Source organism: Eulemur rufifrons, chromosome 15 (assembly GCF_041146395.1).
Source record: "Eulemur rufifrons isolate Redbay chromosome 15, OSU_ERuf_1, whole genome shotgun sequence".
Taxonomy (NCBI): domain Eukaryota; kingdom Metazoa; phylum Chordata; class Mammalia; order Primates; family Lemuridae; genus Eulemur; species Eulemur rufifrons.
Genome location: NC_090997.1, coordinates 1,842,512 through 1,864,293, shown reverse-complemented (window position 1 = coordinate 1,864,293; position 21,782 = coordinate 1,842,512). Strand labels below are relative to the sequence as shown.

The 21,782-nt window shown below is 55.5% G+C and overlaps 3 protein-coding genes across 3 annotated transcripts; 1 reads left to right on the top strand and 2 right to left on the bottom strand.

Annotated features, from left to right (window-relative positions):
• Window positions 1-1,979: 1,979 nt before the first annotated feature.
• Window positions 1,980-3,155, bottom strand: LOC138395846 (mucin-like protein 3). Its single transcript, XM_069488854.1, has 2 exons — window positions 2,658-3,155; window positions 1,980-2,126 (listed from the first exon to the last, which is right to left on the bottom strand). The coding sequence occupies exons 1-2, from the start codon at window positions 3,153-3,155 to the stop codon at window positions 1,980-1,982; spliced, it is 645 nt and encodes a 214-aa protein (XP_069344955.1).
• A 4-nt stretch (window positions 3,156-3,159) lies between these two features.
• MUCL3 (mucin like 3) lies at window positions 3,160-18,121 on the bottom strand. The gene is made up of 9 exons (XM_069488479.1): window positions 18,067-18,121; window positions 16,814-17,971; window positions 15,948-16,085; window positions 15,031-15,134; window positions 13,951-14,128; window positions 11,819-11,905; window positions 11,612-11,740; window positions 3,241-5,605; window positions 3,160-3,190 (listed from the first exon to the last, which is right to left on the bottom strand). Exons 1-9 carry the CDS (start codon window positions 18,119-18,121, stop codon window positions 3,160-3,162), a joined length of 4,245 nt encoding a protein of 1,414 aa, XP_069344580.1.
• Window positions 18,122-20,069: 1,948 nt separating this feature from the next.
• SFTA2 (surfactant associated 2) lies at window positions 20,070-20,619 on the top strand. The gene is made up of 3 exons (XM_069488478.1): window positions 20,070-20,130; window positions 20,311-20,399; window positions 20,533-20,619. Exons 1-3 carry the CDS (start codon window positions 20,070-20,072, stop codon window positions 20,617-20,619), a joined length of 237 nt encoding a protein of 78 aa, XP_069344579.1.
• The last annotated feature ends 1,163 nt before the right edge of the window (window positions 20,620-21,782 follow it).

Sequence of the window (21,782 nt, the reverse complement as noted above, 5' to 3'; positions counted from 1 at the left end):
CCTTTCCGGTGGGCCAGGATGTCGTCCTCCTCCAGTAAGAGTCGGAGCCAAGGCCATGGATGATGGGAGGGTTGGGACTGACACTTGGGCACAGAATGGTTTGGGAGGAGGGCTGGTGTGCTAACACAAATAGAGAGCATGGGAGACACTCATAAAGTTGGGTTTAATTAATAAAGGCATTGTTTTGTTCTGTATGGCACTACCTTCTAACAGCTCTTGTTGAATTATTTAATTTTAATTTTCCTGTATTTGTGTCCCAAGTGAGAACTAAAGGCTTATACTTCTTTATATCAACAGAGTATATAATGGGTGCTTAAAAATATTTGCTTATAAATTGACAGATTTTCTCCTCATTTTGTCACCATGCAAATAAACCTACCATGAACTGAGGCTGGCTCTTATCTAAACCCAGAAATGAGCCATCTCAGGAGCAACGCAAGTGCCACCTCCCCTTCCTCGACCCTCCAAAGAACTGCAATCCTGTGCTTCGGCCCCTGCTGCTCAGGATCTTCTGTGTGGTCACGGTCAGAGCCAGAAACACCAGTCAGGACTTTCTCCCAACAGTAGTTCAATAACTATGATGTCCTTAGTTTATAAATATGTTATACTTTATTATAAAAGACCACTATACAGAGAAAGAAACTATCTGTCATCCGTCCACTCTCCTTGTCCCCTCGGCTCAATCAGTAATAGATGAAAAGGCTACAAGAAGTGGAAGAGAAAAACCTAGAAGGCACACACAGATGAAATGCCCACAAGGAAGAAATTCAGAATCTGGGCTGAAGGCGTGAGGAGAGAGGATGTGGGCAGGAGAGGAGACAGGTGACTCCTACAAGATAAAGCCAGCCTGGCTTTTGATGGAAGAGACAGTAAAATAAATGCTGAGTGGGGACAGCGTCAGGGAAGGGCTGGGGTGGGGATCAGTGGATGGGACTGCAGGCCAAACCAAAACCCCCTCCTGGTGTGCCCACCCACAACCCAGCCAGCCAAACCAACAGGATGCCCACTGTGGACATTTAGAAAAACTGAGGGATTCAGGAGGAAGAGGGAGGCACCATATGGATGAGAGACATTTATGATCTTTTCTGAAGTTTTCCTTTCTCCAGGGAATGGAGAGAGTGGAGCTGGAAATAAATTCTCTTTTCTTCCTAGATCCTATTTTTTCATTAAAAGAAAAAGAAAAAGAAGGCCAGGAGCGGTGGCTCACACTTGTAATCCTAGCACTCTGGGAGGCTGAGGCAGGAAGATTGCTTGAGCTCAGGAGTTCAGGACCAGCCTGAGCAAGAAGGAGACCCCATCTCTACTAAAAATAGAGAAAAATTAGCTGGGCAATTGAAAATAGAAAAAATTAGCCGGGCTTGGTGGTGCATGCCTGTAGTCCCAGCTACTCGGGAGGCTGAGGCAGGAGGATCGCTTGAGCCCAGGAGTTGAGGTTGCTGTGAGCTAGGCTGACGCCACGGCACTCTAGTCTGGGCAACAGAGTGAGACTGTGTCCCAAAAAAAAAAAAAAAAAAAAAGACAAGGGTCCTGGGAACTCAGACGCGAGCCTGTTTACACACAAACTCTTGCATAATGGTGAGCGGAAATAATACAGATTGTTCCTGAAACCCAGAGGCTCTGTCCTCAGTCTCCCCACTGCCCATAAGGCCCACTCACAGTCAGTCCGAGGCCCTGTCTTCCAAGGCTCCTGTCCTTCCCTTAGCCATGCCCCTCCCCTGACTCAGTGTCCCGCATTGGTCCCCACCCGACATGTCCATCAAACAGCTTCTCATTCTCAGACCATGATTCACACATTCTTTGTCCCCTAAACTTGAGTCCTCCTTGCTTGTCACCTCATTCCCCAACCAGTTGCAATTAAGAACAGAGGGAAGGGTAATGCTGCTAACTATCAGTATTCTCTGCCCTCCCCAGAGTCCAGGAAATAGAACTTGTGGGTCCGGTTCCTCATTCAGGAAAGGTGCAGAGCGCCTTCTCCGGGATCATCGTGGGGAAGGGATCTGGCCCCTGCCAAGGGTCTGCTGCTCCATCAGGTAGACTGGGTAGGAGTTGGGGCCGCCCTCATCCTCTGGGTCGTTGTCTTGGGTGTTCTGGGTCAGTCCACGGCGTGTCCGCATCACGTAAGAGACCTGTGATCGGGACGAGAGAGGAGGAATGAGAACCATCTGCCATGCCACCTGCACGTCGGGCCCTTCACCCTGTCCTCCCTGACCCCGACCTTCGGATGGCTCCTTTCTCAACATTCCATCCAACCCTTGGTCCTCATTCTAGCCCCAGATCCAACACACCAAGTCCCAAACTCCTTCTCCAATGCCCCGCATCCTATTCTCCTTGTCCTTATTTCCCCTATTCTCAAGCCCCAGACTCTATCTCCACCCCTAAATTTTCTCTCTTTCACACCTTTTTTTTCTCAACTACAGCTCCAACTTTTTATGTCTGTTCCAACTTTTTATACCCAGTTCTAACTTTTTACATCCCATGTATTTATTTTCTTCCCCTTAGTTTTCACCACTACTCCCCCTCTCTTATCATCTCCGTCACCCCCGTCATGTCTCTTTTCCTAGACATTATTCCCTCTAACTCTGACCCCTAAACTCTCTTCAACTCCCTATCCCACAGGAGTTGAGGAGATATTTCCCTGGGGCACCCCTACCCCTTACCAAGAAGACCACGCCAAGGAACACCAGGAGAAGAATCACGGCCACCAGAATCACAATAACTATGGCCCATGCAGGGAATGGATCATTCTCATCCATCTGTCCAGAATGGAGACCTCCCTGGGAGCCATCTTTATTCTGGTATTGATGGCTCTTGTTGCCTGAGGCTTCTGACATGATGGAACTCAGCTCCATTCTCGATGCAGTGAGCGTGAAAGAACCAATGGGCACCTGATGGGTAACCTCAGTTTTATGTAGATAAGGAGAAGTACTAGCGATGGATTTGTCTCCAGCAACCGTGACTGGAGGTCTTACACTCTTTGTGACTGCTGTATTTTCTGGGTTTTCTGTAGGTTTTGCTGGGACTGGTGTGGTTTTCCCTATGGTGGATGTGGTCTTCTTTGGGTGTACTGTAGGCTTTTCTGAGGTTCTTCTGGCTTTCTCTGTGGCTAATGGGGTATTTTCTGGGTGTTTTGTAGATTTTTCTGGTACTTGTGTCATCTTCTCATGGGGCGATACTGTCTTTTCTTCCTGTTCTGTTGGCTTTGTTGAAGGTTTTATGGCCATTCCATGGGCTGATGTCAACTTTTCGGGATGTTGTGTAGACTTTACTGTGGATGGTATGGTCTTCTCATTGGCTGATGTGGTCTTCTTCTCATGTTGTGGAGGCTTTACTGGGGATGGTGTGGTCTTCTCACTGCCTGATGTGATCTTTTCTCCATGTTGTGTAGGCTCTGCTGAGTATGGTGTGGTCTTCTCATTGGCTGATGTAATCTTTTCTTCATGTTGTGTGGACTTTACTGGGGATGGGGTGGTGTTCTCATTGGCTGATGTGGTCTTTTCTCCATGTTGTGTAGGCTCTGCTGAGTGTGGTGTGGTCTTCTCATTGTCTGATGTGGTCTTTTCTCCATGTTGTGTGGGCTTTACTGAGGATGGTGTGGTGTTCTCATTGACTGATGTGGTCTTTTCTCCATGTTGTGTAGACTCTGCTGGGTATGATGTGGTGTTCTCATCGGCTGATGTGGTCTTTTCCCCATGTTGTGTGGGCTTTCCTGGGGATAGTGTGGTCTTCTTATTGGCTGATGTGGTCTTTTCTCCATGTTGTATAGGCTTTGCTGAGTATGGTGTGATCTTCTCATTGTCTGATGTGGTCTTTTCTCCATGTTGTGTGGGCTTTACTGAGGATGGTGTGGTGTTCTCATTGGCTGATGTGGTCTTTTCTCCATGTTGTGTAGGCTCTGCTGAGTATGGTGTGATCTTCTCATTGTCTGATGTGGTCTTTTCTCCATGTTGTGTGGGCTTTACTGAGGATGGTGTGGTGTTCTCATTGGCTGATGTGGCCTTTTCTCCCTGTTGTGTAGGCTTTGCTGAGTATGGTGTGGTCTTCTCATTGGCTGATGTGGTCTTTTCTCCATGTTGTGTAGGCTCTGCTGAGTATGGTGTGGTCTTCTCATTGGCTGATGTGGTCTTTTCCCCATGTTGTGTGGGCTTTCCTGGGGATGGTGTGGTCTTCTCATTGGCTGATGTGGCCTTTTCTCCCTGTTGTGTAGACTCTGCTGGGTATGATGTGGTGTTCTCATCGGCTGATGTGGTCTTTTCTCCATGTTGTGTAGGCTCTGCTGAGTATGGTGTGATCTTCTCATTATCTGATGTGGTCTTTCCTCCATGTTGTGTGGGCTTTACTGAGTATGGTGTGGTGTTCTCATTGGCTGATGTGGTCTTTTCTCCATGTTGTGTAGGCTTTGCTGAGTATGTTGTGGTCTTCTCATTGACTGATGTGGTCTTTTCTCCATGTTGTGTGGGCTTTACTGAGTATGGTGTGGTGTTCTCATTGGCTGATGTGGTCTGTTCCCCATGTTGTGTGGGCTTTCCTGGGGATGGTGTGGTCTTTTCATTGGCTGATGTGGCCTTTTCTCCATGTTGTGTAGGCTTTGCTGAGTATGTTGTGGTCTTCTCATTGGCTGATGTGGTCTTTTCTCCATGTTGTGTAGGCTTTACTAAGTATAGTGTGGTCTTCTCATTGCCTGATGTGGTCTTTTCTACATGTTGTGTGAGCTTTGCTGAGTATGATGTGGTCTTCTCATTGCCTGAGGGAGTCTTCTCCTCATGTTGTGTGGGCTTTACTGGGGATAGGGTGGTCTTTTCACTGGATAATGTGGTCTTTTCTCCATGTTCTGTAGGCTTTGCAGAGGCTCTTATGGTCTTCTCACTAGCCAATGTGGTCTCTTTTATGTGTTTTGTAGTTTTCATCTGGAGCTTGTCTGACGCAACTGTAGTTCTATCTTCAGGTTTTTCTGACTTCTGTAGGGTTTTTATAGCCTTGTATGTTGTTTTTGTGGCTGATGTGATTTTTTCTGAGGAGGATATTGTATTTTTGTTGCTCCCTGAATTGTCTGAGAGGTAGTAAGGAATTGTAGTCTTAGGTGATATGGTACTTTTATTACGTAAAGTAATGGCGGTCTTTTCCACAGGTCTTACGGTTTTATCTGAGTTTCTTGTTACCGTTGGTTTTCCTATTGTGGACCTACGACAAGTCGTTTTGCTCTTGGGAGCTGGGGTTAGATCCTTTTTATCAGAGGAATCTTTATGTTCGGTAGTGGAGTTAGCAGGATCAACAGAGCGTTTGTTCCGGGTAATTGGCTCTTTTCCTTGATTGCTGGGGTTTTGTTCCGAAGTGGTAGGAGCTTCATGATCAGCTGTGGGTCTTTTGTGGTCTGTACTTTTGGAGTTGTCTATAGGTTGGTGAATTGGCTCAGAATGGTGTGTGGTGTTGCAGTGGCGTTTTGGCTTCGAGGTTTCTGTAGATTTAGGAAGGTCTGGAGGTCTTTGTCCTGAAGACAGAACAGTGTGGACAGAGAGAGTACCAGAAACAGGGCCTACAGTGAGGTGGGATAAGTGATCAGACATTGAGGGTTCACCAGTTTTCTGCCATTCTTGAAATGGAGCAGCACCTGTGGATGGAGAGCGGCAAATAAGAAACTTTCCCCGTGTTCTTCCCTGACTCCCTGCCTACCCACCTCTTGAGGAGTCGCTTTTCCCTCCAGATACGTTTCCCCAGCCAGTCTCCTCCAAATACTACGACATCCAGTCCCCACTCTCCCCTGCAGCCTCCGTGGGTTAGTTGGGGTGCGCCTTTGGCAAGCACACACCTCCCCTTCTGCGCATCTACCCTCGGCCCTCCACCGGAGGGCCTGTGGCTTCAGGGCATCTTTCCTGATTGCTCCAAGCAGATAAGATCTAGCTTCATGTCAGTGCTCAAAAAAGTCTTCACTAATCACTTTTTCCTGTTACCTTCAGCTCGGCATCATAGTTATGTGCCTGTCAGCCTCCATTCCCTGCCATGCCTGTTGAATGGTAAGGTTCGAGAGCGGGTATCCACTGGCATTTTGCTCTGCCAGTGCTTCTTCAGGCTTATAGACTTATGGGATGGAATCCCCTTTCCGTGGCAGAACTTAGAGGCAAGGGAATAAACATTAGAGTCTCCATCTTTCGACAACTCCTAGCTCCATCCCAGATGTAACCACGTGAGAGGCCGAGGTGAGAGCTCTTGCAGAATCCCCGCAGGGATGCACAGGTGGGCCCAGGTGGCGAGGGAGACATGTGAGGGGAATGGAGGATGGGTGGAGGAGGGGATGGGAAGCTCTTTCACTTTGGCCATGAAGCTGGGTCTGGGTGAGGGGAATGATCACCCCACGAGGCTCCCTCTTCACACACTTCAAGCCGTCTGGGGATGGATGAAGGGGTCTTCCTGAAGGGAAAGGGTATCTGCTTGGGGGTCGTGACAGCAGTGAATGAGGCAGCTGGGTCCCAGGAGGGACTGACTGTGTTTAAGGACAGGGTGTGAGGGAAAACACCCCTATCAGTGGACAGATATGGGCCTTAATTCCATGGGAAAACACAACCGGACGGGGACAGAGGGGAGGTCTCTGATATCTGGCGGGGAGAGTGAAAGCCAAGAGCTCGGCAACGAGCGAGCCAGGCAGTGCCGCTGCAGGACTGAGACTTCCAGCCTCTGTTAGCCCAGGGCGGCGACCAGAACCTGGGCCTGCTCCAAATCGCGGGAAACCACAATCCACCCACCTGCTTGTGGACAGGACAGTCGGGGCTGGGGAGCTCAGTCCTTGAAAGAAATGTGGGTGGGACAAGAAGTGGCTGAGGGCAATAGCGAAGCCCATGTCCCGAAGGGAACCGAGGCTGGGGGAGAGGACAGTCGGACTATCCAGCCCTCGCTCCGCTGTGCCCATTCCACGCCCGGTGCCTGGGCAGCATCGCCCATAACAGCCATTGACGGGGCACCTTCCCCGGGCCTGGCGCCTGGCTGCTTGCCTCACAGATGTTCTCTTTCTGGATTCTCCTCGGTGGTGGTCGCTCTCCCGACTCCCCTCGGGGCTCCCTAGAAGCTGTCAGCCGCCTCTGTTTTACATCTGAGAAACTTGAATTTCATGGAGGAAAGGTGACTTGTACACAGTCCCACAGCGATAGCAACAGCCAAGCTTTCTTGAGCACTCACTGTGAGACGGGCAGGTCCCACCAGTGAGGACTTATGTTAATTCATTTACTTTTCACAAGAACCCTTTGAGGTTGAGAGCTAGACTGTTTCCCAGCTGTACAGATGAGGAAAGAAGGTTCAGAGTGGTTAAGTACTCTTCTCAAAGACACCTAGCAAGGAGGAGGTGGAGACAGAATTTGAACACACAGTGTGGGCTCCCAGGCCAGACTCTTACTGGTTAAGGCCACAGTACACAGCCAGACCCTGGCATCTGTGGACCCCCATGAAGGATGCTGTTCATATATTTGTTTATTTAATCTTTGCCACGAATCTGTGAAGCGAGAGTTCTGATCTTACTGTTCTACAGGTGAGGAAAAGAGATGCAAAGAAGTTAATTGGCAAAGTCAAGACTTTTCACATCCCGAGATGCTGTTAAACAGAAGGGATGAATAAGTACCCACCGAGTGAGTGTCGAGGCAGCAGCACAGAGTGGCAAATTCCACTGGCTTTAAGGGATCAGAGCGGAGGGCTGCAGTCTGGGGTCCAACTCTTTGCACCCTTGCTTGGGTCACTCAGGTGCTCTGAAGCCCCGTGTCCTCAACTGCATGGAACAGTGATGCCCACTGCACCAGCTTAACAGCAGAACTAAAGGAGGTATGGAGCATGGAAGGCTCGGGGGCATAGGCGACTTTTTAAAGTTTTGGTGAATCTGAAGTGTAGTCTTTGAACCACCTCTTGTTTGCCCTGTCCTTCTCCTCCTGGGAAAGGGACCTGAGCCGCATCTTGCCCTCCGGCCTGCTTGCTGCCGCTGAGGCCTATCTTGACCACCCTTCAAAATGACAGCCCCGGCTCTCCTGGGCCACCTTGCCTGCTGTGTCTCATCAACAGAACACTCGCCGCTTTCTAAAATACAGTCAATGCAGTTGAATTTCCACAATGGCAGGGATTTTTATGGTTTTTGTTCATTGTGGTGTCTCCTGCCTAGAAGAGTGTCTGGCCTATAGGAGGCATTTCATAAAAATTTATTGAACAGGCCGGGCGTGGTGGCTCACGCCTATAATCCTAGTACTCTGGGAGGCCGAGGCGGGAGGATCACTCAAGCTCAGGAGTTCGAGACCCCATCTCTACTAAAAATAGAAAGAAATTAGCTGGACAACTAAAAATATATATAGAAAAATTAGCCAGGCATGGTGGCGCATGCCGGCAGTCCCAGCTACTTGGGAGGCTGAGGCAGTAGGATTGCTTGAGCCCAGGAGTTTGAGGTTGCTGTGAGCTAGGCTGACGCCATGGCACTCTAGCCCTGGCAACAGAGCAAGACTCTGTCTCAAAAAAAAAAAAAAAAAAATTTATTGAAGAGATTAAGACTCATAAAAACTGTTTAGAAGCCAATGACCTTTCATTATGCACACTAAAAAAAATTGTGACCGCCACAGGAAGACCAAGAGGTAATTTCTGCTATGTTAAATATTAATAATTGAGCTCCTGAGATAAAAAGATGTTATTAATAAAAGAAGATCTCTTGGATGGGCACAGTGGCTCAGGTCTGTAATCCCAGCACTTTGGGAGGCCCAGGCAAGAGGATTGCTTGAGGCCAGGAGTTCAAGAACAGCCTGGCAACATAGCGAGACCCTGTCTCTACAAAAAAAAAAATTAGAAGATAAAGGGATTTCCAGTTTAAAAAAAAAAAAAAAAAAAAAGAAGGCCTCTGGCCCACCAATTCTGACATACCAGTTGTCATTTAACCACAGGATCACAGTCAATGACTAGACTTGGATATCTAGATCTTAGAATTACAGATCTTCATTGAACAGTTGTGGAACCATAGATTGTAAAGTGTGGAGTTGAAGCTTGAGGGATTCCTTGACCCTGAGCCCAGCCAGGAGGTAAAGCAGTGACTTGCCCCCCAGGCTGAGATGACCATCTCTTCTTCCCAGTAGATCTACTGTTGGTAGCAACTTTATTTCACCATGAGATATTCATTTCACTGACTACAATAATGGCCTGAAAAGAACTGTTTTGGTCACTGAAGTATAGGCAGGGGGTGCAAAGAGGAAAATCTAGCTTTAGCACAAGACATTGTAGGTGGATGTTAAACCTGGACAAAAGAATGAAAACAAATTCCACAGCATCAAAACTGTGTCCAGTTCCAAAGTTCTCTTCCATCGGCTTTGTTCACTTGTTTGAAAAAGAGGACATCCTGCTAAGCGACACACACCTCGGAGTCTCTGCTGAGCAGCCTCACCCGAAAGAACATTCCGAGTGTTTCCTGGCGTCTCCGTGTCCTGCCTCCCCAGCCCGCAACGTGGCACACGCCATGTGCAATACTGTGCAGAAATGCTTACTAAAACGTCTATGCAATATGAGCTCATAGGTGACCTAAAACACAAATGTAGAAAAAGAAAGGAAACGGAAATGTACCAAATGATTGCCTGGGGAGTAGAGAGTATTTGGGGAGATTTTGTTTTCTTTCTAATTTTTCTGTTTTCCAGTTTCTATAATGAGCATACATTATTTTCGTCATGGAGGTTAAATCAAATATCATTTGCGGAAGGAAAATGTCCTTGTTGGGTTGTTCCCAGGACCCCAGCCGGGATTCCCATCGCCTGCGCCACCAGTGCTTCCTTGGGCCGCCGACGCACTCAGACTCTGCACTGTGGTTCCGCGCGATGCCAGCTCTGGGCTTCCAGGATCTAGTCACCTGAGTGCGGGTATTGACTGGTCCTGTGGACCAATGGCAGTGTGCGCCCCAGAACGGTGCGCTTCATTCACCCTGGTCGGTCCCTCTTCCCCCCCCTACCCTGGCCTCACTGTCTGCCGGGCACAGCCAGGTGCCCGCCCCGCCCCGTCCTCAGGCCCTCCCCACCCATCCCCGTGTCGCTGCGCTCTGCAGAACCTAAGCGACCAGCTCCTCTCGGCCCCTGCCCGCTCCCTCCAGCCGGCCCGCCACACCCACGGAGCCCTGCGGCGTCGCCCGCGGAGTCGCCCGTCCGGCCTGTGCGGCGCTTTGCCCGGGAGCAACCCTCCTGCAGAGCGAGTGGGTGTGGAGCCGGCTCGTGACTCGCTCCTTTCCGCGCCTGCGGTTCCTCTTCCCGGGGCGGCAGCGAGCAGCCCGCGGACCGTCTGCCTGGCGGGAACGGGACGCGAAGGTGGGCGAGATCGGGGGCGAGAGGCGGAGGGCAGCTCTGCGGCCTCTGTCCCTGGACCCTCGACGGAGGGGAACGGGCATCAAGGCAGGGCAAGGACGGGACGCACTGCTGAGGCCTATCGGAGACTCAGCCCCTGCCCCTGCCACCATCCACCTGTCCGCAGCGTGGCCCTGAGCTCAGGGCACAGGCACGGCTGGAAGGAGAAGGTGCTGCCTGCCCTGCCCGCCCGCTGGAGCATGCCAGACTCCCGACTTTCCCGGCCCTGGTGTGGCCAGTGTGGCGACGGGTGACTCCGCCAGCATGCAGTCTCCCTGACCCTGCCGCGTGCGTCTACCTGTGGGGACCCTCCTCCGGACCACTCAGGCCCTCCAAACTGCCCCCGTGTTTGGCATCTCTGCTCCCTGGGTTCAGTCACACGACTGTGTCTCATCTAAGGGATGGAATTTGGCAATTGCCTCTTATCTTTAGGGTCCGTTTTGATCATCACACTTTTCCGTATTCACTTTCTCATCTGAGCCGGGATTTTCTAACTCAGAAAGCTCACAGGAACAGAACCTTTGGCACACTCCTTGAGTTGCCAGGGGCTAAGCAAGCGAACGAGGATGAAGTGCCTGGAACGAGTCTGGCTGCGTGTCCGCGGGAAGCGCTGACTGGGCTGTGGCCAGGTGGCAGCCTCCTCCCCATTTTACAGACCGTGCGGGCCAGACTAGCGAAATGCGGCGGCCGGGACTCCAGCCTAGGTCTGCACAGGACAGCGGTCTCAGGAGAGCGGCTCACCCCCCACCCCAGCACCAGGGCTGCCCGCAGTGTGGGTGGAACCCCTGCTCGCCTCCCTGTAGGTGTGTGATGGGGCGCGAGCCCCTAACCTCTCGGAGTCTCGCTCTTCCGGACTATAGAAGGGGATGTTATTAACCATCTCAGCAGTGTTGAAGAGACGGAATGAGGCACTGCCACGAGCATGTGTGAGTTCCCTGCACAGGGCAGGTGCCCAGTGAGTGCCAGGCCCCCACCCCTGCCCACCCAGGGTGACAACCCATGCAGCGCCTTTATGCGAAATTGAAGAATCCCCCTGGGTGGATGCAGCCCTGAGAGCCATGTCTTAAGGAGCAGAGCACAGGCTGGATTTCATCTCCTACATGCGCCTTAGCCTGGAAACTTGAGCAGTGAACATTCTAGACAACTGTATGCAGCAGCCCCGTGCCCACCTGCCTTCATTCATTTCTGTGATTGGCCGTCAAATCCTGTGAATGCTAGGAAACAAGCCCTCTCTGTCTTCTAGCCCCTGTGCAATGGTGACCCCTTCACCCCTGGGGGCATCTTACCTGCCTCCCAAGAAGCTAGAAGGAAGAGGAGGCAGCACCGGAGGCCAAAGGTGGAGCCGAGGCTGTGGGCCAGCTTCATGTTGCAGAGCTGGGCAGCTGCTTGGGGACCGTGGGCTGGGGACCCTCCACCTTATATGGAGCCAGGCTTGACGTCATGGAGGCTGGGGCCCCTCAGGACTAAACCTTAAACAAATGGATCCGCCACACCCCACAGGGGTGCCCTGATAACAGGAGACCGCAGCTGCCTCTGCGTCATGGGGCTGGGTACCTGGGTGCCTGCCGGAGGGGTGGGATCTAGGGGCAGGGAAAAGAAACCGGGAGGGGGCAGACTCCTGACCCAGGCCCAGTGGAGGGAAGAGGCTGGGGCGGGGGTGGCCTTCAGGGCTCTGGGGAGGTGGGGAATGGATGGCCGGGTTCTAGAAGGGCTGAGCAGAGCTGGAGGCGGGCAGGGTGGGGGTTCTGGGAGCAGGTTCTCATCCTGATCCATCTCCAGCGTCATGTGCGCCCTCCTGCCTGTCAGCCCAGCTCCCACACCCTGTACTCACACATGGCCGCTCTGTCCACCCGGGTGGAGCAGGTGAAAGAGCAAAGAAGGGAAACCTCTCATGCTGCTGTGGGGACACGTGCTCCGCCAAGTCCAGAGATGACACAGCAAGATGGGGAGCCAGCAGAGGCAGTGACAGAAACAAGACAGATAGGACCCCAGGGACGCAGATGGTGAGGCCACCCAGAGAAACTGAGGCCGAGATCATTGGCAGATGCTAGGGTACAGGGGCTTCTGCCTCGCTCTACCTGCGTCCCCTCCCACCTCAGCCCAGCGACTGTCTCTTTGCCTCCAAGCCACCATGCACCCCTGTACAGAAATGTAGGTACCTCGTTTCAGGGAGCTCCCTGCTCTTCCTCCTCATTCCCCGCTAGAGCAAGCATTAGCTCAGAGACTGTCACTTGTCTCCCCAGTGGCAGTGCGTGGGGCTGGAGAAGGGGAGGACAGGCTGCCTGGGTCTCTAGGAGAGCAAAGTCCCCCCGCTTCTCCAGCATTTGCCGGTTGCTCGCTGCGGGCCGACAGAAAGTGAGCACTGTGGGCAGAGTCTTTCTCAATCACTGCTGTGTCGTCAGCCCTGGGACAGTGCCTGGCACACAGCAGGTGCTCAATAAATGTTTACTCGCCTGGACGGAGTGGAAACCAGAGCTGGCTGATGCCTTTCTGAGGGAAGTGGGCAGCAGAGGGAGTGGAGCGGCTGGGACCTGGGGGCAGAAGGCCAGGGCCCTGGGGCAGCAGGGCTCGTGAGAGGATGAGAGGCCTGGGCGTGTGGGTTCCTCTTGTTGCTAGGAGTGACTCGTCCCTAAGCCGTAGGCAGGGCTGGGATAGGTGGGAAGAGGACAGGAGGCCAACTGCTCATTAATGTGACTAATGGGAGATCAATGAGGCTGCGTGGAGTCAGGCCAAAGACTGCCTGCTCAGACCCGGGCTGCCTGTCTCCCAGGCAATGCAGCCTGCAGGACGGGGAAACTGAGGCAGAGTCAGGCCTTCCCCTGCAACTCCATCTGGACTCAGGGGCTACTGACAATTCCCTTTCCACTATTCCCCTACCCTACCCTTTCCTCAGGGACCCAGGCTTCTAGGACAGTGGTCCTCTACAGGGAGGAGCAATTTTGTCTCCCACAAGGGACATTTGGCAGTTTCTGGAGATATTCTTGTCATGACTTGGAGGGGGCTCTACTTGCATCTAGGGGGCAGAGGCCAGAGACGCTGCTAGACATCCGATAACGCAGGGAACAGTCTCCACAACAAAGAACCGTCCAGCCCAGTACGGCGACAGTGCTGAAGCTGAGAGTCCCTGCTTTGGAATGAGCATTTGTCAGTCTTTGTGAATAAACATCCCCTCCCTTCTCTGTCAGCCCCTGCTCCAGCCCAAGGACACAGGCTTCTGGAGGCAGGTAGAGGCCCAGGGAGGCCTTTTACAGGCAGCTGCTGTTTGTTGAGCTGGAGGCCGAGGGGCCAGGTGTACGCGCATTTCTGTGTACTGCAGAGGTGCCAAGCTCCTCACCTATGGGCTGTAGTTCATGAGCTGGGCAGTGTCATCCTCTTTTTAGAGATGAGGATGAACAAGCCTCGGCTCGGGGAAGGGACCTGCCCACAGTCACACACCTGGTAAGTGGACTAGACTTGGCCGGTTGGCGCCCGCGTGGCAAAGCCTGCGCTCGCGGGCAAAGGCGGCGGGAGACCAGTGGAGGAAGTGCTGCTTTATTTAGCAAGAACTGTGCCCAGCACCCTCCCGGAGTGGTCTAAGGGACCACACAGAGGAGCGCGCCTCGCCCGTCCTGAGGGGGCTCCCTACGGAGGGAGGTGTAGGGGGAGCCCCTTCCCAGGTCCGGAACCGGAATCTTGCGACTGACCGTGGACTCCCCCTCACGCCGCTGGTCGGGGAGACCTGGGGGGCCGCTGATGCCGGGAATGAACCTGCAGGACATGCTCCCAGCCAGGGTGAAGGGACAGGTGAGCCAGGAATGAGTCCACTGGGGAGAGGAAGAAGGAAGCCCAAGGGGAGGCGCCTTCTGCTACCCTGGCCCCGCCTTTCATTTGACGGAATAGCGCTGGCTGGTGGCCTCATGGTGGCAGCTGTAAGGGGTCACAGAGCCACAGCCACACCCCAGACTCATCTCCTTCCGGAACTGGCAGGCCTGCAGACGAGGGATGGTAGGGTGGGTTAACTGAGGACCTGGCCCCGCTGGCCAGCCCTCAGCCCCTCCTGGGACTGCCGCCTCCCCCAACCCCCAGGCGCTCAGTGTTTCTCTTTGAGCAAAACAGTAATAATGAGTAGGACCAGGTACTAGCACTACTGTGTGCCAGGCACCGCCAGGTGCTTTATGTGCGAAACCCATGTGGTCCTCCCCTCCGCCCTGCGAGGTGGGCGCTGCTCTCACTTCAGCCAGGACTCCGTGACCGTGCCGTAAAACCAAGGCTAATGCTATCACTGTACCACTGGGCTGCTGTATGTACAGCACCGGCACGTACTAAGTGCTGTTTAAGTATTACTTAGTATTGGAGGATCTGGAGCACAGAGAAGTTAAGTAACTTGCACAAGGTCACGCAGCTATAATGGCAGAGCCAAGACCCAAAACCCAGGTTAATGTGGCTCTGCAGAGCTGGTTCTTCACTACCCGGAGCTGAGTTTCATGCCGCCATGGGCTGCTCAGCCCCAGCACCCCCTGCCCGGCCTCTCTCTCTCTCTCTCTCTCTCTCTCTCTCTCAGCCCGCAGCTCCTCCTCCCTGCCAGGCCAACGTCTCCTCTCAGCCACCGGGACCAGGGCTCCTTAGTCATCCTCCTCCCTGAAGCCTGTCCTTGGAGTCCTGGGGCACCAGGTCCCAGCCTCACTGGCCTTGGGGACCCGCACTCTTGGGCCACAGCTTCGCTCACCTTCTTGATACCATACACTAGGCTGACAATCGCTGCCACCAGAGTGAGAGTGATCAGCACGATGGCCCAGTCTGGGACAGAGTCCTTCTTCTGAGGCTCCAGACCTGAGGCGCAAAGAGAGGGACAGTGACTGAGGCAGGTGGTACCTCCAGTGCCCCCCACCTCGCTGCCCTCTGTGACTTTCCGTCTTTCTCTCGGTGACTCTGGTGTCTGTGTGGCTCTGAGACCACATCTCTCTGTGGTGTTCGCTCCTGTCACCTTGGAAGCACAATCTCAATGGGGGCTTCTAAAGGCTTCCAACCAAGCCCCAGTCACCGCTTCCCCGACACCTGTGCACGTGTCTGTCGGTCCCCAGACTGCTCAGGGACACACACACCTCTCCTTGCTGACCTGCCCCGCAGGTCTCAGGCTCTGTTGTCCATGTCCCTGGATCTGAGGCCTCTGCTTCCTCGGAGCCCCTGTGTTCCCCTCCACGCACCCTGACTCGGGTCCTCTGGGGGACCAGAGCCTGCTGCCCTGTCTTCCCTCCACTCCTTTCCTGCTCTCAGCCTTCCTCGGGGCTCCCCAAGATCCCTCTGCCAGGAACGAAGGGGAGGGGAAGAGGAGGACAGAGGTAGGCAGGAGGGCAGGCTCTCTGGAGGGGAGGACTCCGGCCTGGGCAGACGGAGTGGCCGTGGGGAGGACAGGGGAGAGCCTTTCAAGGCAGAGTCGGATCACTGACATCTGGCCACTCGTCTGACCAGAGGCTCGAGGGGGCAACGAAGCCCCTTTAAGATAGAGGTGTTTGAGAGACGTCCTCAGACAGGCTCAAAATGCAGTTGAAAGCAGGCATTAATGACTGTCCCTGAGCTGCCCCCGCAGGGGCCAGGCGTGGCTGCCGGGGAGTAAGAGAGAACAGGCCAATGAAGGCGCCTTACTGGTCAGGACGCTGAGCCCGGGGGACGTGGTGGCCGCTCCAGCCGTGGTGGCAGTGGGACCTCCTGAGACAGCCACACTCGACGCAGAAGTCCCAGGCACGGTTGGAGCAGTTCCAGGAGCCGTGGGGGAGACGGGTCCTAGGAGGACAGAGGGAAGAAACTGCTAGGAGAGAGCCAAGCGAGAGCAGAGCAGAAGCCACATGCAACGCACGCACAGCCGAGACCCTCGCAAGTTCTTGGCAGACACTGATGAACTGATTCTGTGAGAAGCGAAGGACTGTTTCTTAAAGAGAAACGAAAGCGGAGGACCCACACTGCCAGGTCCCAAGACTGGCCGCGACGCCGCAGCCCTGAGCAGCGTGGCGGGAGAGTAAGAAGTGACAGGCAGACCGCAGCGACGTGGTCACGTGGCTGTCAGGAAAGGTGCTCTCTCGGCTCGGTGGTAGGGACCGGGGAGGGTCTGAAACAAATGGTTCTGGGGTAACTGGATATTCGTAAGGGGGAAGAAATGAACCCTGACCTCTACCTCACTCCACACACAGAAATTAATCTGAGGTGGATCGTAGGCTTAAATTTGAAAGCTAAAATAATAAAGCTTCTGGGAAAATGCACAGAATATTTTCATGACCTTGAAGTAGGCAAAAAAAAATGTCTTAGGCAGATACAAAAGGCACTGACCACAAGAGAAAAAGTTGATAAATTGAAAAACAGAAAGAAGGGCCTTGTATAGCCTCAAAGGCAAGGGAGCTGGTCCCAGTGAGGTTCTAAGAAGCCACCAGACTTCCTCTGAGAGCGCCCGAAGCCCCGCCCCAGAGCGACAGGCTGAGCTGCAGAGTTCTCGGAGGATGGTCCAGCAACAGAGATACCACCTGATGGTGTGGACACTGCTCCCGACGCGCCGCCAGAAACGGTCACAGCTGAAGTCTGAGGACTGCTGGGAAAACCCCCCGAGGCTGTAGAAGCTGTTGAGAAACTCGCAGAGACGGTGGGGACACCCGCAGAGACGGTGGGGAGACCCTCGGAGACGGTGGGGAGACCCGCGGAGACGGTGGGGACACCCGCGGAGACGGTGGGGAGACCCTCGGAGACGGTGGGGACACCCGCAGAGACGGAGGGGACACCCGCGGAGACGGTGGGGACACCCGCGGAGACGGTGGGGAGACCCTCGGAGACGGTGGGGACACCCGCAGAGACGGAGGGGACACCCGCGGAGACGGTGGGGACACCCGCGGAGACGGTGGGGAGACTTCCAGAGACGGTGGGGAGACCCGCGGAGACGGTGGGGACACCCGCGGAAACGGTGGGGACACCCGCGGAGACGGTGGGGAGACCTCCAGAGACGGTGGGGACACCCGCAGAAACGGTGGGGACACCCGCGGAGACGGTGGGGAGACCTCCAGAGACGGTGGGGAGACCCGCGGAGACGGTGGGGAGACCCGCGGAGACGGTGGGCAGACCCGCGGAGACGGTGGGCAGACCCGCCGAGACGGTGGGGACACCCGCGGAGACCGTGGGGACACCCGCCGAGACGGTGGGGAGACCTCCAGAGACGGTGGGGACACCCGCGGAGACGGTGGGGACACCCGCGGAGACGGAGGGGACACCCGCGGAGACGGTGGGGAGACCTCCAGAGACGGTGGGGAGACCCGCGGAGACGGTGGGGAGACCCGTGGAGACGGTGGAGAGACCCGCGGAGACGGTGGGGACACCCGCGGAGACGGTGGGGAGATCTCCAGAGACGGTGGAGAGACCCGCGGAGACGGTGGGGACACCCGCGGAGACGGTGGGGAGATCTCCAGAGACGGTGGGGACACCCGCGGAGACGGTGGGGAGATCTCCAGAGACGGAGGGGAGACCTCCAGAGACGGTGGGGACACCCGCGGAGACGGTGGGGACACCCGCGGAGACGGTGGGGAGACCCGCGGAGATGGTGGAGAGACCCGCGGAGACGGTGGGGACACCCGCGGAGACGGAGGGGACACCCGCAGACACTATGTCAGGAGTCCTCGGTGGGGTCAGCTGAGCTGTTGGAAAAAGAAGAAAAACAATAGGATGGGGTCAGAAGAGGTGACCATCTGCCCGGGTCCCAAGCCCACGTCCCGCCCAGGACCTCACTCACCGCGAGCGGCCGCGGCCCGCAGGCCCAGCAGCAGCAGCAGCAGCGCGGCGTCCATGGCGCCAGTTGCCGCGTCGTGCCCAGGCCCATCTCCCCAGCTCTTTAAAGGCTCTGGGGCCCATTACAAGAGCCAGGTGTGCCGGGGCCTCCATCAACACCAGAATCTCCATATCCAGGGAGAGGTCACCAAGCTGTCCCAGGGGATTAACCTGTCCCAGCTGATCCCAGGAAGTGCCATGTGGGGGGAGAGTGAGTAAGAGCCTCAGGATTCCCCACCTGGCCCTTGGGCCCTTCCCAGACTAGGGACTTGTCCCCTGGGGCTGAGGTGGCCCACAGCCCACTCCAGACCCTCGTCACAACAGGGAGACCTAAGCGTCCCATCCAAGGTCCTCCTCTTGTTCCTAAGAAGTACAACCACTGGGGGTCAGGAGGGCCCCTTGGGGAAGCTTGGGCGCTGGGGTTGTGGGGGACAGTCCGGCCTAGGATTGTGGGTCTGACCCTCAGGAGCCCTCAGGGTGGGGCGGGAGGGCAAACACCAGCCCGGACGCCACCCACAAAGCTTTCCACTGCCTTGGCAGAGGAGGGGAAGCGAGAAGGGGGCGCCAGGAAAGACGTGTCATGTTCAGGGCCAGTGCAACGTGGAAAGCCAGAGCCCCAGCCTGATCCTCGCAGGCTCAGCACGGGGCGGAGTCTACTGCACCGGGCTGTGCATCCTCTAGCAGGTCTCCTGCCCTAAGTCTTGGTTTCTCACCTTTAAACCGGTGGTGGCCTAGCACCTACTTCAAAGGGCCAGTGTGAGCATTAAAGAGATAGTGTTTGTGATGAGCCTATAGAAAGGGGCCGCACCAGCTAGGAAAGGGGGGTGCTCCACCCTCCTCCAAGCCCACTAGCTCTCTGTCCCTGCTGCTCTTCTGGTCCCCACATTCTTCCACGTGGCCCCTGCTCTCCAGCGCAAGCCTGGGAGTCCCAGGACGCCTCACGTGGTGGTCACGGTGCAGCCGTCTCTGCCTTTTCGTTCCCCTGGTCTCGCTGCAGCTTCTCTCTGACTGCCGGGCGCTCTCTGCCTCCACCCCTCCGCACTCAGTCCCGCCGCCTTGGGGAAGGGGAGAGGGTGCAGAGGGGAAGCCACAGGCCCGTCCCCTGTGTGCTCACGTTCCCGCAGATTTACGTGGCTGGTGTGCCCGTCCTCCCAGCGCGGCCCCTTATGCCTGGCACAATGAGGGCTGAGTTCTGGTCTCTCTGCCACTGACCCGCTGAGTGACCTTAGCAAGTCATTTGCCGTCTCTGGTCTTACTTTCCTGGTTTTTCATGAAGGGCAGTAATTCCCTGTACACATCCGACCGGTGCTCGCATTTCTGAGCGCCTATGCACCAGGGTCTCGACTGGGAGCAGGTGGGCATCCCTTCCGCACAGGTGGGGCTGGGAGGACGTTCGATGGAACTCATGTCTCCACCTGAATATCTAGAATGTGCTAGAGTGACTAAAACAAAACGTTCACAGGTGGAAGGTCCCTGTCACCCAGATTTCTCACCTAGGAAGCCACTGAAGCTGGGGAAGCAGGACGCTGGGGCTTGCGAAGAAAACTGGCTTAATCCACCCCTCCCTTTTGGACCCACATTCCTGAGCCCTTTGGTGGCAAGAATGAAGAAAATTAACTGCAGTTAATAATTAATCCCTAAAGAGCCATGAGAGGCCCAAGTACGGGTGGAGCCCAGACACATGCAGCAGGGACACCGCCCTGGTCCCCACTTCCCTCTCCATGTCCCTCTCTGTAGGGCCAGCACCCCACCTCCTCAAGCCTAGAGACATGGGGGAGGGTGGGGCACCAGTCGAGGAGAGGGGACCACCCTCTGTTTTCCCCAGAGCCCGTGACTGGCCCTGCCTGGGTCCTAAGGGCCCCACTGGGAGAACCGGAAAATCCAGTCGCCCAGATTCCCCCCGTCCCCGGAAGCCGTGCTGAGGGTCGGCACTTCAGCATCTTCCATCCCAGAAGCAAGGTGGCCGCGATGGAGTCTGGGCTGCCTCTCGTCCTCCTCCTGACCCTCCTCGGCGGCTCATGTGGAGCAGGTGGGGGCTGGAGGACAGGGAAGGGGAGCAGGGAGACGGGGGGTGCCCCGGTCCTGAGCTTCCGAGAGACTCTGGAGGGGTGTTGTGGGGGAGTGAGACTGTGGGTGGGGGCAGAGGGTGCCTGGGCCTCCGGGAATCGGCCCTCGTTGCGGGGTCCTAGCCATACTTTTGGACCCCCAGGGCCAAGCATGACTTTGCAACTGAAGCTGAAGGGGTCTTTCCTGGCAAATTTCTCCTATGAGTCCAGCTTCCTGGAATTGCTGAAAACGGTAGTTCTTTGGGAGGGGAAAGGATGGGGCCGTGTGTGTGAGTCAGTTCAGGCCTCCCTGCTGGGGTCTGGCTGTCTCAAGGGTAGGGGTGAGGAGCTCTCTTACATGCCACGCTCCAACGCTTCGTCCCCAGCTCTGCCTCCTCCTCCATCTGCCCTCAGGGACCAGCGTCACCCTCCATCACGCAGGATCCCCACACCATGTCATCTGCAGCGCCTGAGAGCCACTGAAGCCTGTGTGTCCCTGGTGGCCAGGGCGTTTGGCCCCTGAGGTGCAGGGGGCATGCCCTGACCCGTCTTCCAGCGGGCCCTCGCCCTGCCGAGCAGCAATAAATACCGTATGCTGAATTCAACGTCTTGACTCTGGGTCCGTGAGCACAGGGCCAGCGGGGAAAGGGAGTTGGACGGCCAAGTCTCTGACTCTCCCCTGCTGAGCAGAGGGGTTCCAGGATGGACACCCTGCCCCTCAACACCCTCGACACAGCGTCAAAGGCCTAGAAGGAATCTGGGGAATTGTTTGGGGACACCCCCCCATAGGTACACGCATGCGTGCGAACACCTGGGAGTAGGGGAAGCAACGTTGCCTGAGTTCCTGCTTTGTCCTCTCTCCTGCCTCTCGCTGCAACGCTCGCAGCAGTCTTGCATGTAGCGCAACAGTATCATTGTCCTATTTACAGATTAGGAAATTGAAGCTCAGAGAGGGCAGGTCACTCGCCTGGCGTCCAGTAGCCGTGGAGAGGTCAGGCCCCAGAAGATGGCTTGGTTTAAGCAAGATTTCAATTGCACCTCCCTATGCTTAAGCTTCGGGGCTGGGGCACCTGAGACAGGGAGGTGGGCAGAACACCTCGAGGACATGGTCCCCCTCACCCAGGATGCACACGGGCCAATCAGGGTGGGAGGTGGGGGAGGCTGCTCAGGTGAGAGGTGAGGGGTTCAGCCGGCGAGAAGGTGGCTGGCAGGGGGAGGTGGCGGGAGAAGAGGCCGGGTGCTAGCTGAGCCCATGCTGGGGGGTCACATGAGTGTGAGGTCACACAGGCTGACAGCTGAGTCCTGGGCACATTTCTTATCCTCTCAGAGCCTCAGTTTCTTCAGCTGCAGAATGGGGACAGTGACGGTACCTGCACCATCGGATTGTTGGGAGGGTCACATGGATAAGCCGCCTAGGGACGACACACCACAGCCTGTCACACAGTAGGTGGGCAGGAGGGTAGGGATTGCTGTTGAGGTGGAAACCAGGTCCCAACACAGAATTCCTAGTCCCCTGGGGGCCCAGGGTCCTCCTTACCCTGGTGTTCCCGAGGCAAGCACGCAGCGCTCCTCGCCTCAAGATTACCTCGGCTTCTCAAGGGCTCTCAGAACACAAACTTGCAGCCCAGGTTGGAGC

What these genes read in the sequence shown, in the direction of transcription:
- LOC138395846 (XM_069488854.1), bottom strand. Translation starts at nt 3,155, where the DNA reads ATGACACAAGTACCAGAAAAATCTACAAAACACCCAGAAAATACCCCA. An exon ending in TCCTTGGCGTGGTCTTCTTG is followed by an intron (nt 2,127 to 2,657) that starts GTAAGGGGTAGG and finishes TCCCGATCACAG; the next exon opens with GTCTCTTACGTGATGCGGAC.
- MUCL3 (XM_069488479.1), bottom strand. Translation starts at nt 18,121, where the DNA reads ATGGACGCCGCGCTGCTGCTGCTGCTGCTGGGCCTGCGGGCCGCGGCC. An exon ending in GCGGGCCGCGGCCGCTCGCG is followed by an intron (nt 17,972 to 18,066) that starts GTGAGTGAGGTC and finishes TTTTTCCAACAG; the next exon opens with CTCAGCTGACCCCACCGAGG. An exon ending in TCTACACAACATCCCGAAAA is followed by an intron (nt 3,191 to 3,240) that starts GTTGACATCAGC and finishes CAAAGCCAACAG; the next exon opens with AACAGGAAGAAAAGACAGTA.
- SFTA2 (XM_069488478.1), top strand. Translation starts at nt 20,070, where the DNA reads ATGGAGTCTGGGCTGCCTCTCGTCCTCCTCCTGACCCTCCTCGGCGGC. An exon ending in CGGCGGCTCATGTGGAGCAG is followed by an intron (nt 20,131 to 20,310) that starts GTGGGGGCTGGA and finishes TTGGACCCCCAG; the next exon opens with GGCCAAGCATGACTTTGCAA. An exon ending in TCCTGGAATTGCTGAAAACG is followed by an intron (nt 20,400 to 20,532) that starts GTAGTTCTTTGG and finishes CTTCGTCCCCAG; the next exon opens with CTCTGCCTCCTCCTCCATCT.